We start from the raw sequence: 20261 nt of genomic DNA on the forward strand, positions 1-20261 counted from the left end.
CGGAATGTCCGTTTGGAGCTTGGTACATCAGTTCAAGCAAACCAATAACAAAGTACAGGGTAATAATTCTCATATAAAAAGACAACGTTAAAAAGCATTGCATACGTTTTTGGTAAATATACCCAGTTTACTTGGATAATTGTAGAGATCAAACGTGGCTAGGTAATAAAAGGTTGGAATAAATGCATGTAATATAAACGGGCTATTTATTGATAAAAATATGGATTTACTATTTATTTAAATTGGTAAAGCTTACACATTAATTTATCAATCAATGTTCCTTTGTTGTGATAAATTCTGAAAAACGAAAACCTTTTATAATTTATTTTTAATCGTAAATGAGACTTTTAATAACCCAATATATGTGAAAAGGATATAAAACCGCGCAACTAGACACTGCCTTTTATATCTTTAATGTTTTAGAGAAACACCAATAAATTTATTATTTTATTGGATATGTATCGCCAAAAAGAAATGAGGTTCCATTAGACGAACGCGTCTACTTTTATTTAATGATCTACTTCATAATCAACCTGCTTTATTAAATCATTTGGTTAATGTGGTTGGAATAAAATGAATATACAAGGCTTTGAAAATGCATTGATGAGTTGTGAGATGGCATGATTATTGTGTGAAAATTTATCTGCTAGCAAGTGCATGGTTTGTTCAATGTTCAGTTTTATGAAATAAAGGAATCCAAAATATTATCTTCGTCAGGGTTGGCTGAATAAATTCAAATTCTAAGCTTCTATGATTCATGTTTAATTCACGTATAGTAAGAAAAAAGTCATATATCAGATGAAGTACAATGAATTTGAGCGGGAAGTAGATAGGCACTAAATTGTATAAGAACAGTTGTTACTATTTGTCAATTTGGAATTCTAAACAAGATTATTGTAGTAATAAGCTTGAAAGTGATATTTTGTCCATGTTTTGAATGAAATGAAATAGCACATAAGTTATGCCTGATAGCATCATTTGGTGAATGAAGTTTATGCGTTACATGTCAATGCCGTAATAGTATCAAACTAGAGCAAAACTATGAGAAAAAGCTCTGTTGATGATATTTTCAGCTGCTATCTCTAGAAACCATATAAGGAACCATAAGAGGCATTCAGGTGGAGAAATAAGTTGCACAATGGCATCATGTTATAATAAATGTGTGAAAGATTTATCAAATTCCATACAGCTATTTTAGAGTTTTTGCAGACTAGAACTAGGGATGGGCGATCACTATATACCTCCCTCTTTTCAAGCGGTAGGGAGGTAAAATAAGGTACAGATGAAGGTCTTAAGTCTTTCACAATATTCGATATTTTATTGGATCAAACATCGGCTTGCGACGATGAAAAAACAATATAAATTGTTCAATTATCCCTTTTGGAAATATCCAAATGTCTTATGATATATAAAATACCTCACACATGTAAGTGAGTCTCTCTCCATTTTAAAGAATTTCGAATGACTAGAAACGGGATTTGGAGAGAATCCACTGATTCTTTAGTGGAGTGCAGTATTCAGGTCATGACTTAAAATATATAAATTTGAAAAATTTGATAAAGGATGATCGAGTCCAGTCCTAACCTTAAGTATCTGTAATTAACGGTTAGATTTGGTCTGATGCAAACAAGACACAGGGAGCAAATCCGATTGTAAACAAACATGAATTATAAAAGCATGTATTGTTATAATCTTTTTGATGTGTTTATTGAGCCACGTCTTTGCTTTCATTTGTGCAATTACAAATCAACATGAGGCAAGATCATGCAATATTCTACCGTGTAAGTCACGCGACCTACAGACGACACAGAAGTCGTCTGCAATCATGGGAAATTCGCTCCTCTTTGTGAAAATTTTGTGGGAAATTCTATCGGATAAGGTCACACGTTGCCAGGTGCCTTTTCCCACCAGCGGACTTCTGATATTTCACTCGGTTTTGAATTATAATATTTTGTTTGAAATTGAACTCTTCTATTGAATAATTTTCGAATTAAATTATTAAAATAAATATTCGACAAAGCCAATATTTTAACCTTTTGTGAACATAATGAATAGTGTAAATCATATGCAAAGATTTAGTCATGAATGTTGACGGTTTATCAGTGATAAATAGTTTTTCAACTACAAAGTTTCGTATCTAACTTGATTACAAAGGGGTAGCAGAAAAGGAAATATACTGTACTAATGATAGAAATGTGTGTTCATGGAAAGAGTGTATACCAATAGACACATTTGGATATGGTCAATCAAAAACAACGCAGGCACGAATCTAGAGTTTTTGACAAAGCGATTGGTAAAAAAGGGAGTTTCAGAATATTGTTTGGTCTCTTTGGTGCGTAATTTAAAAAAAAAAAAGCGGCTTAATCACACCCCCCCCCTCACCCCGGACATCATCCCACTGGATCCAACACTGCAATCATTCTGCATACCGAACACATTACATTATTCTCATTTGGGAGTTTTCTAAAATGCACTCCTGTCCATACCAACAACTCCTAAGGCTGAAGCACCTCTGCACTGACAGTCTATCTACAGTGTCATTTCCTATGTCTTGAAAATATATGTTTTAGTTTATAATCATGTAACTGGGAAATATCCAAAAAAGCATACTAGCATGAATTTTAAGAAAGAGTAATCAAAAAGGAACCAAGATTGGAGTGGTTATCATAAGAGTGTATTCCAATAATAAAAACAAGGAAAATAGATACACAAAACAAAGAACATGAAATAACCCAAATAGCGCGTACAAAGAAACAAAAGTAAATGAGATTAATAGCGGTACTAGAGAAGGATTGTGATATTAACCTTTGTTTTAACATCAATAGGTGATTGACATTAAATTTATATGTATAATATATAAAACAGTATTGATAAATAAAAAAAATATTATTCATGTTAATATTGCAGGTTTTGGTTCTCTGTACGCGTGTTCCAAAGGGGGGTAACATATCACCAGCAGCATTAGAAACAAATATATTAGTTGTATACAAGAAAAACTCATAACCAAAAATATCGAAATAGAAAAGAAAGTCAAACCAAGTGACGTGAGATTCTACTATGAGTAATACAAGGAATTAAGCCTTAGTAATTTCGTAATTCTCCTACTTTTGGTAAATTAGTATTTGATATAATTCGGGTCAGGTATGTCTGACTACTTGGTTGGGAAATATTGTCGGGAACCTTTGGTCCATCAGCAGTGGCGTCGAGCCTGTGATTTTTAAATATAAAAATACAAATCGTATCAATGATATGGCAGATTCTGTTATGTTGTACATGTGTTTCAAAGAGTAACCTCTCAGTAACAACATTTGAACCAAAAATATAGGAATATTTTAATAGAAAAACCAATTGTATCCAAGAAGTACTCGTAACCAAACATATCGGAAGAGTTATGATAATAATATTAGTTTAATCGAAATAAAACAATTACATGGATTAAGTTTTCTTTGAATGGGGAAATTTAAATCAAATAAAATACATCAAAGGATTTTAAAAAAATAGATATATTGTAAAACTCTCATATTTTAATATCATCCTGTAATCAAAATAATTTGTCGTTCATGGAATTTTTCAGTCTTTCAGAAATTCAAGTCGATGACGACCACAGTTAATCGTGATATCTTTATATTAACAAACTCTTCTACTGTGGTATTATTTTCTTAAGGCGGCGTTTGTAATTTGTGTAAACAAGAAATAATCGGACATTTTATTCTAGGCTAGTAATTAATGTAACCACATATAAATGAAACGTGTTAATATCTATACAGAAATACAAGTTTTAGTTAATGACAGTTTAGAAATTTTTTTTCACACGAACCAAACAATGAAAGATATAAATTCGACTTCAATTCGTAATTGAACAAGTAATATTTATGAAAAGACAGCCGAGCAACTCTATCTTTTGATACGCTTGGATCAGTTTCTTCCCAAGCTTTGGAAAAATACGATATTCATTCTTTTTATTCTTAACGTCTTTAGTTCTGCTCTTTCGGTGGCATTTTTTTCTGAGAAACTAAAAAATTCAAGAAGTGTAATAAAAAGCGCTTAGATTTGTCTTTAAGCGATTACATGTCCTCTGAAGAGTTATGGGGATCTTTTGCAAATGTTGAGTTTGAATATTTTAGGCAAAGATCAATTCTCGACTTGATAATAAAAAAAAATCAAAGATTTTTTTTTAAATTTCAATGATGCAGGTTAAAATGCTACTAAATATTGCAAGAAAAATATACAGTGTATATGGATTTCTAAAATAAACTCCACTTCTTATGCAATTTTGTGAATATTAAAATATTTGTAAACTAATATTGTTTCCGTGTCTTTATTACTGATCTAAGACATTGACTTTTCAGTCACTACAGACTATAGTCTTTGAGTATTTTTATATGAAATCAGTACTGTACGGTTCTTAAACCTTCCTTAAGTACCATTCTTAAAGACAGCAACACACTTTAAAAGATCGACCTGTATACCTTAAGTATTGTATGACATTGTGTTGAATAAGCTTGTTTTTTATAAGGCGCCGAAGAAACATTGTTTTGAGAATGTAATCGACTTTTACTTATAATTCAAGAATTTATGTCGATAATGTATAGCTTATTTCGTATGTACTTTACAAGAATTACTAATGTGGTTTGTAAAGATAAGAAGAATGTGTTTTTATCATTTTTCTTAATCATATCTTGTTAACAACTAATATCAATATTTATCATGCAAGCTTTATATTATACAAATAAAGGGTATCGCATAACGCAAAGCTTTGTCACTCCACTGCATAAAATCGTCTCCTGAATACCTTTTCAGCTTTGAGCAACGCCAAAAAGTAATCAAGGGAATCAAGTTTCTAGGGAAAAAAGGAAACAGGGTAACAAGTTCAAATGTACACTGCCGACCGCCGCGCTCAAAAGATTACTAAAATAAACTTATTTTGACATGTTTCTTATGTCTTATTTGGAGAATGTGGTTGCAGGATAAAAACAATACATGAACATTGTCGAAAATATCAATATATTTTTTGTACTCGCTTCGAAACAGCCAGATTAGTTCGGGAACACAATCGGAACTACGCGGCCATTTCCGCTACACTAACAAAATAGCGTTTTTCTTTCGTGTAACTAGAAAGGCTGAGGAGTTCCGATTGCTCGGGAACCCTCACAATCTGACTGTTCCTAAATTTTTTCCGGCTATATACATGTATTGTATATTACTCCATTGAGCGAAGATTAAACAAAGTTACCTGACATGAACCCTATTGTATTTCCGTTATATATTTTTTATTGAAAGAATTTAAAATTTTCAATTTTCTAATTTGGGAAGGTTTTTCGCCAACCCAGTTTTCAGACTTGTCTGACTTGACTTAAAACATAACGCCAAAATTCAAAACCCTTAAAATACTGAGGCTTCAATCCTTTATTTTTGCATGATAGAACTATTCGGTGCTGGATTTGGTTAGCTATTTTCATTTTATTTTACTTTTTAGCAAGAAATTTGCAATAATTTATACGCGATTGGTATTTTTGTATATGGAAAAAAGAAAAGTATTATCAATGGGTTGATAAATCTTTCTGCATGGTGCCACAATTTTATTATCATTATTGAAGTGATAAAGAAATATTACTCTCTCTCTCTCTCTCTCTCTCTCTCTCTCTCTCTCTCTCTCTCTCTCTCTCTCTCTCTCTCTCTCTCTCTCGTTACAATACAGTCGAACATTTAGTTTTTGATGAAAGTAGACACTAGTAGAAGCTTAATTTTGATGGAAGAAATTTAATTTTGATGAAGGGAAGGGTTCAATTTTAATGAAGTAGATGTCTAATTTTGATGGAAGTTGAAGTTTAATTTTGATGATGGTAGATAGATGCTTATTTTTTTTAATCTGATGAAAATAGAGGTTCACTTATTCACAAAGATAAAGAATATGAAAAATATTTAAATCACCAGGCATCTATTCTAGAAACATGACAAAAAGGGAAATGAATAAACAAATATTTACGTGTTGTAAATGATGTTAGAATAGTATCGCTATAGAAAACAGATGTTAGATAAGAAAAGATCGTTGAAGAATTAATAAAGCTTTAATATGAAGCAAAGAAATCAAGGAAGAAAGAAAAAATAACGTGATATATAATCGATATCAACGGACACTTTATAAATGATTAGTGTCTAATACTAACTTCCTAGGAAACAGATGCAACAATGGAAATCGACATCAATATGCGTCTATTGGTATACACTCTTTCCAAGAACACATTTCTAATATTAGTACAATATATTTCAATTTTTATTACCTCTTTATAATAAAAATTGGTGCAGCAATTGAAACACACATTTCTATCATTAATACAACATGTATCATATGCTACTACCCCTTTATAATCAAATACAAGCAGCAATTGAAACACACATTTCTATCATTAATACAACATATATCATATGCTACTACCCCTTTATAATCAAATACAAGCAGCAATTGAAACACACATTTCTATCATTAATACAACATATATCATATGCTACTACCCCTTTATAATCAAATACAAGCAGCAATTGAAACACACATTTCTATCATTAATACAACATATATCATATGCTACTACCCCTTTATAATCAAATACAAGCAGCAATTGAAACACACATTTCTATCATTAATAATACAACATGTATCATATGCTACTACCCCTTTATAATCAAATACAAGCAGCAATTGAAACACACATTTCTATCATTAATAATACAACATGTATCATATGCTACTACCCCTTTATAATCAAATACAAGCAGCAATTGAAACACACATTTCTATCATTAATAATACAACATGTATCATATGCTACTACCCCTTTATAATCAAATACAAGCAGCAATTGAAACTACACGGTATATCCTAACAGCTTTCACGAAGTATTGATTTTTACTGACCATACGCATTAATTCTACTGAGTAAAACTTTAATCGGTTAAAGTAATAAGTCTTAAATCAAACTGAATAATCTGTTTACTTTTTTAAAAAAATAATATTTGATAGATTTTGTTTTATCGTAGTCTGTGCAACTGTGAAATAAGTAATAGTTAAACTCTCATTTGTACTAAATAAAATAAGCACTTTAACGAGAGAAAAAAAACAATGGCAGGTGGTAGCTTTCATTTTCGATTTATTTCACGATTTTAAAAAGGGTTAGGTGCGAAAAAATGAACGTTTAGTCCATATCAAATTTAAACTTTTAGGTCTACACCTGCGGAGAACTTGTCAAAATGAACTTTGATTAAAAATTTATAATCTTATAACATTGTTTTCTTTTGACTCTGCAACCATTATACAAATTCGGTGTTAGATCTAATACCTCAAAAACTAAACACTAAAAAACAGTCTTGTTTGTTTATATGCTCATTTGCTTATTCTTAAAATGCGGTAACCCTTGTACGATAGACCGACCTTTTCTGTTCCCAAACAATTTAAATACTTACTAGGGGGTTTTATGTATCAAAGTGTATGCCAGCGAATGTCATACAGAGTGGGCAACAGAAGAATTATGATCTTTATTATGTCCGTACTGCTACATCCCTATCTAACAACAGGAAATCCACAACATATTGATTGTCCTTCTACGGGTTCGAATTAAAACAAAATGTGGAAAAAAGTGGCTTCGATAAAACTTCTTATTACTCGCTCTGTAGTTCTTCCTTAGTTAAAAATGTTTCACTAATCCTGTATATAAGGAAAAGACCTCATCATTCATCCCATGGTAATCCGTTGCTTAAGACAATGAAGGCTTACTTGTAACGATTTACTAATACTTTGAGTAAGTAAATACGGCTTTTTCGTGATTTTAAAAAGTAGCCTTTGTAAGGATCCTGCAAATTCTTTAATATGTGATACACCCCCAAAAAAGGCTACATATTTTTATTTTTGTAATTAAGTTATTTTGTGGATCTATGTGATGAAATTTATAATTGTTCATTCTAATTTGTCTGCTCATAGGAGATAAAGTAATCTACATTGAAAATCCAACAGTTTTTATTGTATTTTAATGTCATTTACAGAGTTATCTTTCTTAATTTTGAATTCTACAGTACATTCTGTAAAAAAAAATATCTTCTAAGAACAGGGACTATATCAAAAGCCACGTTTATTTCTGTTTACTATAACATTTTAAACAAAATATCAAAAATAAAAATATGTAGGCTTACCAACCATGAATCACGTTTTGTATGATCAGGAAAAGGTTTGTTGTCGACAATTACGTTTCGAAATGTTTCTATTACCATTATGATGTGCTCATATGTCAATAATGAAAGATTTCTTTCATCGATCTCTTTAGCTTTCATTTTTCTTTCAAAACATGCATTACGCATTTTTTACTTTTTTTTCGTATACTAAACACTTTGATGTATGTCGGTGTACATGTCTATTCTCAAGTCAATTGACTAAAATTACATTTCAAGTTAGTTTTATATTGAGAAGCACTTCTTGTTGTCAAAAAAAAAAAAAAAGAAAAAAATGTGAGCAAAATCAATAAAATTTAAGACCTATTTGTCCATTGGTATCTAAATGAACATGTAATAAAAGAAACCGAAGAATTTTTAAATGTTGTTATTGCAAGGTCAGATTAGGAAGTTTTTTTTTCTGAAATACACATGATCATTGAAATGTCGCAAACAAAAATCATTACATGACAAATTCATATAATGTACGAAACTTAATATTGTCTCCACAGAAGGGACCCGAACTATTTGCCAATATATATTCAGTAGCACAAAATCAAAACCCCCTAAATATGCACCGACGCTTCATCCTAGTATTAAACATGGTAGCTACAAAAACTCAACGTATTTTTGTAGAACTTATTGCTGGATTTGGCTTCCAAAGTCGTAATTTTTGGTTTTCAGTACTTGTATATACTTTATTTTTTTTTGTTTTGAACTTCCTAAGTATTTGAATGAGAGGTTACTCATTGAAGCATGTGTGCAGATACCGATATTTCCATTTTTATATATGTATTTTGTATTTGGTAAGGCCGGAAATATTGTTATTGATATACATGAGTAAGTATACATTAGGAAAACATGTTCTCACATAAACGCGGTTTTCAACAAATATGAATTAAAAAGAGGCCCACATTTCAGAATAGCAATACTTGGAATTGATTTAGTTTTTTTTCTATTTTCTTGAATATAATAATTAGAACAAATTTATCCATAGGTGCAAATAATAGATTTTCTGGCAGGATGCAATGATCCAAGAGTGTCAGAGTATATTATCACTTTCTCATCGAGAACTATCTATGAAGTCGTAGAAAATTTTCCACAAGAAAATTCTGTAATTAAATCGTATTAACCTTAACGGAAAGCTCCTCAAGTGGAATAGAGACATGGGAATTTATCAGCTCGCTAAAAATTAAATCTGTCAGTCGACTACCAAGAGACCTTTAGATATATCAGTTGAAAGACTTCAGACTTAATCAAGAAAAGCATTCCAAGTAAATGGCATTTACAAACTCGCTCGACAGACGAAAACAAGAGAATTTACTTAAACTTATTACGTCTAAGTATAAAATATGCATATGAGAAACTCAAGCTAAGGACCCCACTGTGGATACAACAGTCAGTTGAACGGCAGCTTAGTTATTATAATGCCACTGTTATTTAAACTGTGCATCTGTATTGAAAAGTGCTTTCCTGATGCGTTAACAAATCGTGATTGTGTAGAAACACATTACTGATTCTGTGTCTCGTTCTATTCAAGGAATGTGTATTATAAATCCGTGTGTTACTCAACAGTATTTTCTTTATTTTAGTAATTCGATTTCCCATTTATAAATTATATCACTCGTGCTTTTACACACAGCATTAACATCACTTCATTAGAAATTGATTAAATAAATGCTCTGAATAGCATAAACTGCTCATCTGAAGAAAAAAAAACATAACAAAAAAAAGGCACTGGAAAAACCTACAGGAAGAAAAGTAATCTTAACTTAAACGTTCCCGTTATAAGTAGGTAAATCAGACCTACTATTTAGTCTCGACTTAACAAGGTGTATCGGAACATTTGGGCAAGGATGTCTATCTATTGTAGGGGAAGGGTGTCTATCTGTTGTAGGGCAAGGATGTCTAACTATTGTAAGGCAAGGGTCTATCTGTTGTAGGGCAAGGATGTCTAACTGTTGGCAAAACTATTTGATCAAGTGGAACGAAATGCAAAACCATTTACAGAGATCCTGATATCATTCTTATTTCGGTTCAGCATTAGCAAAGATATGTACTAAAATGTGTACCTTCAATGGGTTTAATGGCAACTTTGCAAGTTTGCAGTCATCCGCTCAGGGCCATCTGAGCAACACATGAAGTAAATCTTTAGTAGACGGCATTGAGGCCAACACCATTATAAAGTTTTAAGTCATTAGTAAATGTGGCCGTCTCTAATAAAATAATAAAAAGCGGAACCTCAAGTCAAGTGTTTGCAGAGGTTCTATCTTACATGATCTCAGATCCCCCACTTTTTCTATCGAACACTCATAAATAGGTAGTTGATGCTTGAGACAACACTGAGGCTTCATTCCTTGGATTAAGCATGTGGCTATAATAATGTAGCTCCTTTGACATACTCTGGTAGAACTGGCGCTATATTTGGCCATCTATTACCATGTTGTTTTTTTGTTTTTGTTTTTGTTTTTTTGTTTGTTTGTTTGGTTTTTTTTTTTTTGTTTTTTTTTTTTTTTTTGGGGGGGGGGGGGGTTAAGCACTTCTAGTATACAATTTACCTTTGAATCGAGAACTTCCTAAGTATTTATAATGCTGCTGACAAAGAGGTTTAAGTTCCACTATATAGATAGGTCACTGCAGTTAACTTTAAGACAATTTGTGGAAATAAATCTAAATGGAGACACTTAAACAAGCAAATCAATTTTTGTTTGTGTAAGAAACAGTGCACCTCAATCCAATTTATATAGTGCAACCTTACTCCTTGAAACACATGTACCCCACACCAAAATTTGTAATATTCATATAATTAGCATTTTTGTGTTGCACATTTCTGAATACACATCCTTTTAAAAGGACTACAAGAATGCAAGGTCAAGAATATAACTCAATTCGCAATAAACAATTTAATAAATATATAACTTGTTCACACAACTCTTATATGCAAAAATAGAAGTATTTGATACAATAATCACAGGTAATACAGTTGGACGGGTGATCGGTCTGCAGTAAAATACACATTGTTTACAGAGCAATCCATTATTTTCTACACTATATTACTACATCAATACTATGTCAAGACTTCCACGGATTATATCAAGTCATAATATATAAAGAAGATAGTCAAGTCAAAATAATTACATGTTTTATGAAAAATTCAACAATAAATAAGATGTAGAGAGAAAAAATGTTAAGAAACAGAATTCATCTGCCAGATCTTGCTGAACACTTGATAGTTGAAAAAAAAATAGCTGACAATAACAAATGACATAATTAAACAATTAAACAATTAAACATTCTGCATATCAATATTATAAAGCAATCCAAAACTGAAAATCTATTTGCTGGTTCTCAAACCCTCCTTCAACACATCTTAGGAAAAATAGAACTGTCATAATATTATGTTGTACAAAAAAAATCAAAATCTCAGTTTGTTCAAGTTTACACCTAAAGCCATCATATGTATAAAATGACCTTAAATAAAAGGCACAGACATGTCTTTTCCATATTATGTGTATTAGACCAAATTATGGGGTTTCACATAAATATCCAAGCAAGACTAAGGAACATTAAAGCAATATTATCTCAACAGAAAAAAATGCATGAACTGTAGAAATGCTGTAAAAACAAACACTAATTGTACATAGGTTGGTAAACGTAAACTGTAATGATTATTATTGTAAAGTCTTAATTCACCCTCACACTTAAAACAAAATAAAGCTGCAAGCCAGGAAAATATCGTGCTGTTGAATCAATAACACTAAAATCATTTCAGCTGTCAGAATTACAATATTTAAAATAATCTTTACAAATAAGAAAACAATAGGTTATGCAACAAATACTGGTTGAAAGGATTTCAGTTTTTGTATCCGTGAGTTTCTACAGGAAAAGGTATTTTAAAAGTTAATTGATGTTCCACTCAAAGAAAATATGGCATGGGAAAATCATTTTAGCTTCTAAACTGTAATTTATCATATATTGTTTGACTATTTAAGTAATATGATAAAAATCAATATTACCCTTTTTTTTCTATTATATAACCATAAAAAAAATGTGATATTGCCACTTGTTATACAGACTTTCCTTTTGATTTTTTGCCAAGAGTTTATCAGTTCAGTAATTTTGTTTTTACCTTTCATCTAGTCATTGTGAAATAAAAAAAACTGAGCATTTTTTTACATAGAAATTAAAACAAAAGGCTCCCAGGAGCCTGAATCGCTCACCTGGTTTTGTTTTGTCTTTCAAGGGCAATAAATTTAACAAGGGGTTGTCCAACAAGAAGACTTTGGTAGGACTATCATAATGATCATTTCAGCAATAGAAAGATTCTCTCTATCTATTATAGTTTTCAAGATATTAGCTGAAAACTGTTAAAAAAAAAAACAAAAACTTGTTTTTCATCTTTCAAGGGCAATAACTCTTACAAGGAGTCACCTGACAACTTTGATCCCTAAGACCTTTGAAGGCCTTGTAAAAAACTTGCAAAAAACTACTGTCAGACCCTTGTGTTCTATTTTTAGTTTGGTTCCAATTGGTCAAGTAGTATCAGAGGAGAAAAGTTTAGTAAAATTGTTAATGACGACAGACAACGATGATAGACACCAAGTGACGACGATAGCTCACCTGGCCTTTGGCCAGGTGAGCTAAAAAAAATGCACAGAAATAGTTGATTTCATATTCAGAAAAGTCTACAGAATTCAGTACTCCTGAATAGAGTTGATACATGTATTACCATAGCTGTAAAATCAATGTTATCACATCTGTAGTTAGATACAGGTGTTTTGTAGCATAGAGGGATTAAACAGTAATATAATAGCAGAATCTACCAGCAGGAATAGCTCATTTCACACCACCATGGTAAATCAATACATTGCACTTTAACATGCACCCACAGACAAGCAGATTGGTTTTATATGCCTAGCATCAAAGATAAAGTGACAATACTTCACAAGATTGTCTAATGGTGATTAGAAAGGCATCTAGGTTTATTTACTAACCATAAAAAAGTGAGTTTCCGTATCAGGGAGTAGAAAATGGGACCTTTTAACGCACAAAATAATTGATTAGTAAAAGGAATGTTGATAATTGATTAATGAAAAAGGACTAAGCAGAATATCAGGCCCTTCAGACTCCTGGACAGATACTTTTTTATTCAATATAATCCTTTTACTTTGAAAGTAAATATCACACCAAGATAAAAACAATATCACATATGCCATACTGAAAAAACTCACTGTATAAAGTATAATGACAAACTAAAATTGTTATTAAACAAAATCCTATGTTAACACACATTTCTTCAATAACAAAAAAAAGCAATGGTAGTAAAAAAAAAATATGATGGAATGGAAATGGAAAATTGGAAAACAATGTAAGTGCTAGCTAATATAGCTTAATGTCAGAATGAGTAAAACTTTCAAAAGAAGCTATAACAGTACAGCAAAAATAAATATAGGTAGAAATAAATTAGTGTCTATATTACATATCACAGAACTCTAAGGATCTAGAGAAGTAAATATAAAATTAGTGTCTAGTCAAAAGATATTTCGTGTCTAGTGAAAAAAATCTAGTGCCTAGTCAAAAGAGAAATAGTGAGATCTAACATATACAGTATTTATGACTAGTGATTGAAGCATTAATTTACAGAAAGTCAAGTTTGTGTATTGTATATCAGCCTGAAAACGGAACAGAAATATACAGAAGTCAACAAAAGATTCATTATATTTCAAATAAAAAAAATCACCACACTTTTAAAGTTAACCTAAATTAAAATTTATATTAGTTTCTTCATGCAGCCTGACCCAGGAAAACACCAATTGAATTTCAGTTCAGCTGATCCAAATTTAAAATTCTTTCATTAATGTCAGATAAATCCCATCAATAAAAAACAGATCCAATAATCACGCTAACATTTTGGCCTATACAGTTGAAATGAAGTGCTGTCAGAAGATGTTGGTTATTTCATGTGATAAATTAAGTTCCTTTTATCACAATATGAGATAATGGTGTAGCATTCGTGGTCACATTTTATTCCCAGAAAATATCTAGAAGATATGTTGATAAAAATCATATTTAAACAACAATAAAGCTATATGTGTGTCATTGTGAAATATGTGATGGTTTATATAATAATTGTTGAAACAGCAATAAAATTATGCCACTGCTTAATACTTATTTAAACTGTAAAGTTTACTGTTTTATTCCCTTAAAATTACTACAGACAAAAACTTGGATTCAGCAGTGGATTTCACAAAAAGTTTAAACATAACTTATCATAAGTTATGACATCATAATGATATTTTACATTGTGATGTCATTACTTACAATCAATATACCACCTATGACTTTTCATGAAACTGATGTCGGATTATTTTCCCTGATATTTTCAACAATTAACAAGCAAAGTAAACTGAGGTAATGACAAGGTGTGTTAAATGACAAGGTGTGTTAAATGAATTCTTTTTTAAATTGGAAGTCATATTTGGTATACTCCAACTCATTCCTTAAAGTGAAAAAAAAAACGTTCCACAAAATGATAAGTTGATGTCAGACAGGACCAAAAATCTCTTAAAATGTATGCTTCAACTATATTAAGTCACATTACAAATTTGAAAATAATCCATCCATTAGGAGTCAAAATTACTGCAACAAAATCAGAACCCAACGACAGAAAAGCATACAAGGTGATTTCAACATACAACCAACTTGTTGAGTAGGAGTACAACAACACTACATCATGGCACCTTTAAAGCCAAACACCAATTTTACACCTGCACAAAAAAGTTAAGTCTTTAAATGCACCTTGATATAAGAAAGTAAATCCTATACTGTTCTTCATGAATAATTCAACTCAGATAACACAATACCCATGAAATGTCAATCACAGATGTTCATTCAATAATACATTCAACTTGGAGATCAAAAGTAATGGAATGCATGAAAATGTAAACAAATTCAAATACAAATGTTGATATGTAGAATGTAACCTGTCTTTACCAAAACCCTTGTGGCTAAATAAATGGGAAGGTGTTCACTTTACACAGCTTCAAAACACATTTAAACAGTGATATGAAGAGACTTAGAATGATACCTTGTATAGACAGGTTCCCACTGAGTTAAGCTAGATTTCACTGAATCATAACAGTTCTAGGGATGACAAAAAGTGCCAATTCATACAAAATAATGAAATATAACAGTATTAGATTCACAGCAGTCTAAAAATATCCTGCTTTGAAGTATTGCATATGACAGACTTGTTTAAATGTTCATTGAAAATATATTTGACCTTGAACTATAGGAATAACTGAAGGTTTTAACAGATCAATTAAACAAGGTGTTGAAGTCATTACCTACAACTGGGTACAAAGGTGCTGTAGTCATTACCTATAACTGGGTACTAAGCAATAGCCTCAACAACTGTTCAGTGTCTGCTTGTGTTATTTGCATTCTACAAACAAACTTATTTTTACTAATAATTTATAAGTCTTAAAGAGTATCAGACTTGTAAGTATAAGTTAATGATAAACAATGTGACTACTATTTAATTTCAAAACTCTTTTGTCATCACAAAAATTGAGTAAATAGTTCTCTGGCAACAGACTTAGAGACAAATAAAAAAAATGAAATCTTCAAATCTATTGTTGCACAAGTAAAAGAATGTGTTTTGTTATACATAACAATGACAACCATTTTATATATCAAATAAAATAAACCCTATATTAATTCTAAAAATAATTAGACTTAGAGTTTAACTTATGTTCCCATTAATCCATGACACTTCCGGACATAATACATTTTTCTATGTACTATTGTTCAGAAACTTTGGGCTGAATTTCACACTGTCCTCCTGGAACTAATTTGTCAAAGAAAAACATCAACATCTTGTGAGCCTGAAAAATATAATGTATGGTTCTTATAACTAAGATGTTTATTTGATCTATATACACTTACGGTGAGTTATTTAATATAGTAAACTTCAGGCAATACACCTTGTCTTCCAAACTTCAGGCAATACACTTGGCCTTCCAAACTTCAGGCAATACACTTGGCCTTCCTTTGATTCAATAACATTCACCTGGTAGACAACAGGATTTAAATTTTCTATCAAACTTTGGATAAAATACAGGGGTTGAAATAAGTGGTGGTCCGAGGTCAGATACCTCCGAATTATGACTTTGGACCTTCAAAACTTCATTTACTGGGTACATAGACATAGGACCTTCAAACCTTTTAATTAACACTTTATTTTGGACTTTTGTTTCTCGTCAAGTGGACCACAGATTCAAAACATGCAAAAGTCCAGGGCCAATCACTCATGAAATAAATTTGAACCCTAGAAATACCTATGGAAATAATTGAAAGTTTAAATATCCATGTTAATAGTTCAGCTTACTTACTAAGACATTCATCAGGTAATGGTCATAAAGTCAAGAGAAGACTAACTCTATTCTCTGAAGTTAACTACAGTGAAATCCTCCGAAACTGAAACCCTTTAGGACCCAGATTTTTGTTAGGACAAGACAAATGTTTGGTTTACATGAGTTGGAAATGCATTGAAACTGATATAAAGGGGTTTCAGAAGTTGTTTGGTTTACTCAGGTTACTGGTTTGTCCAAGATTTGGTTTATGGAGGTTACTGGTTTATCCAAGATTTGGTTTATGCAGGTTACTGGTTTATCCAAGGTTTGGTTTACACAGGTTACTGGTTTATCCAAGGTTTGGTTTATGCAGGTTACTGGTTTATCCAAAGTTTGGTTTACACAGGTTACTGGTTTATCCAATATTTGGTTTATGCAGGTTACTAGTTTATCCCAAGGTTTGGTTTACACAGGTTACTGGTTTATTCAAGGTTTGGTTTACACATGTTACTGGTTTATCCCAAGGTTTGGTTTACACAGGTTACTGGTTTATCCCAGGTTTGGTTTAGACAGGTTTTACTGTATATTACTTGTTGTAAGATGATTAGTACAACAAATCAATATAATCAGATATGTCATTATAAAGAAGATTTTTGCAAAATGTTAATGGATGACTACATAAATCAAATGAAGGACTAAACTAACATGAACATTTGGTACAGGTGGACTTACAACACAAAGACACAATAAAGCTCTCTTAAGGATACCCACTGCTGCTCACACCAGTAACCACATGGTCACAAAATAGACAGTTATCAAACAAGAAGTTGATGTCACTACAGTTTTAAATCATATTCCACATGCATGCCTGTAAATATCTAGTGTCTGGTATAAGTAGATGCCGAGAAAACTCATTAAAATTTTGTGAATTTGTGAACGAATGCATGGACAGACACCATGTTCACGATATACCTCCTACAAGACTGGAGATATATTAAGAATAGGACCACGGTATCTGTAACATTTAACACAAAAGCTCAAAAACATACTGAATGACAAATGCATGTTCATGCAAGTCAAAAGCTTACACTAAAAACATTAGAACATCAATTTTCTTTTTTTTTTTCAATAAAATCTTTCATTAACCAGAAACCAAACAAATATCAATGAGATTATTGTTCCTATAAACAACTACATTAGGAAATTAACTGAAGCATACCCAGGAAATAAAAGTTCACTGCTACCACAAAATACCAATAAGGTATTTGTCATACCAGCTTACTGTTAATTATCACATCACTGTAGAAGTGTCCAGAGGCAAGAAAGAGCTGTATGTCGGCAATGTAAATCCTCAAGAATTATGTACAACTATACAAATAAAAGGAAACTTTTCTGAAGATCATTCATTTCCAATCCCTGGCCATTCTCCTTCATCAAATAGGCTAAAAAATACTTTAGCTGTCATAACTGCTGGAGAAAACTTTATCTGGATAATGTTTAAGCCTAGAAACCTGTCATAATTAGAAGTTTGTAGCACTCATGGGATTACCAAACTGATGCTGACTACATTAAACAGATATGATGCCAGACCTATTATTAGATTATTAACTCGTCACATTTTGTCATATCTCTATTCCCAAAGTTTTATGATGGCGTAGCTAAATACTATTAATCAGGTGAAGTGAAGCAAGCCAAATATGGGTTAATTAACTTCAAGTCAAGCAGAACTAAAGCTAATCAGAACATCTATATAAGTGTAAATGTACCAAACTGATCACTCCAGTATAAGGACAAATTTAATCATAATCAGCAAGTACTGTTTCACAATTAACCTTTTTAAATTACACGTCACCATCAAATACAATTCTACAGTCTTTATAAAGTATCAAACTAGAACTCACAAAGAGAATACATCAGCTTCAAGGGGACTTAAATTGTGTCTGTGGGGTGCATTCAAAAAAAAAAAGAAAGAAAGATTGCCTGTTTTTCTGGCAAACAATGGAAACATTGCCTGTTTTTTTCTGGCAAACACATTGGAAACATTGCCAGAGTCATCAGCTATATCTATATATACATATTGTATTTTGGAACAATCTAGACAGTCCTAACATATGATACAGCATTAAAGATTGTATCATGCTTGTTACTAGTTATGAGTCTTAGCACTAAATTAGTGAGCTTATTTAAAACATTATCAGCAATTTCATCAAAAAAATATCAGCCATTTTTAATGACAAAGTTGTGTCAGATGAACTGTAAAGCTGCCGATACCAGAATAATGCCAGTTTTTAATGTCTTGACGAAGTATAACATCTCCTACTATCAGACTTAATTGGGCAGTAATGCTTGTGTATCATAAAATAAAAGTGGTTATAAACATTGTTGATTGCTTTGAGTGATGACATCAAAGCAGAATGATAGTAGAACCAATCTTGTAGATATTTAATATTAATTTATTAAAAAAAAACTATATACTGATAATATCACCATTAAAATGAATAAGTTGTTTTATAAAATTAGATTGGGAACATACCCCTAAAAAAATGGTGAATATGTCCTTCTCTAGTTGAATAATCAACCCTTACAGCGACATGACATTAATCATATTCATTCATGCACATCTGCACATAATGCCTAACTTTCCCATAAAAGTTAATCAAAATACATTATGAAGTTTAGTTGTGGGGGTTTGAACATTGTGGGGGGAAGGGAAAAAAGATCACAAAAGTATGCACACAATAATTTCTGAATTTACAAAATTAAAAAACAACCTTTTCAAACTATTTATAACCAGTTACTTTCCTTCAAAGGTTCCTACTCAGGTTTTAATTTCTTAATAAATATCTTATTCGTTCTAATGTGTGCCAAAAACTTATGATCCATAAATCATAGTCTCAAAATTCCTTTAATGTAATGATCTGTACAAAAAAATAGGCTGTAGGACTCTTTAACTAATTGGTCTATAACTTCTAAATCACTATAATTAACCAATAAATTCTTATCAGTCTCAGTTTAAACTAACCAATTTCAATTCTTATGCAATTAAATGCAACAAATGTCAAGAATTGTTTATTGAAGTAAAAACATTAGTTTTAGAGGATCAATGTTACTTAGTGCCAGATGAATTATTTGATTATAACATCTTAAAGGAACAATTCATTAAGTCGAATTTCAAAACCAATTTAAACATGGGAACTGGCTTAATAAGCTATTGTTCCATTTGTTCAGCTCTTGAGAAATAATATTATTTTGTGATAATACCACCGCAAAAAGGAAAATGACTCTGATATAATTGATCATTAAATAGAATTTGATGGATCTGACTCACGGTGTTGTATAAAATCCCTTCTCACATTAAACTAGTGTTATGGCAACCAGAATTATATTACTACTTTATCTGATGCCAAGCACTTACTTTGATGGGAATAGGAAATAATGTGTGTGGACAGGAGCACTGGGCACTAATTGTAGTATCTTCTGGGATTGTTATAAACTTACAAAAATCAGAGCTAGTAAAGCATAATAATTGACCAGAAGGAAATTGGTATTCATATCAGTTGTTCAGTATATTGTGACATTATTTGCATAAGTCATACTGAAAGTTAACAACATCTTTTCAAAGAAATTAAAACAAATGAATCCTAAAGGCCAAAATTCCTAATCTGACTGCAGAAAATTTATACATCAAGATGATTAAATGCAATTTCTGCTA

General features: G+C 31.3%; 1 protein-coding gene across 4 annotated transcripts in view; it reads right to left on the bottom strand.

Annotated features, from left to right (window-relative positions):
- Window positions 1-11083: 11083 nt before the first annotated feature.
- Window positions 11084-20261, bottom strand: part of LOC148616514 (dynein axonemal assembly factor 8-like) — a 41450-nt gene continuing 32272 nt past the window's right edge. For 2 of the 4 annotated variants that reach the window (XM_088583620.1, XM_088583621.1), the window contains exon 27: window positions 11084-16081. In XM_088583620.1, coding sequence (XP_088439746.1) covers window positions 15998-16081 — 84 coding nt within the window. In that variant the 3' untranslated portion in view covers window positions 11084-15997. The remainder of the gene's footprint in view (window positions 16082-20261) is intronic. The other 2 variants (XR_015922230.1, XR_015922229.1) reach the window with 2 other exon arrangements.

The sequence above is a fragment of the Perna viridis genome, chromosome 5, assembly GCF_037379345.1.
Source record: "Perna viridis isolate PV_CMFRI_1.1 ecotype Kerala chromosome 5, ASM3737934v1, whole genome shotgun sequence".
NCBI lineage: Eukaryota > Metazoa > Mollusca > Bivalvia > Mytilida > Mytilidae > Perna > Perna viridis.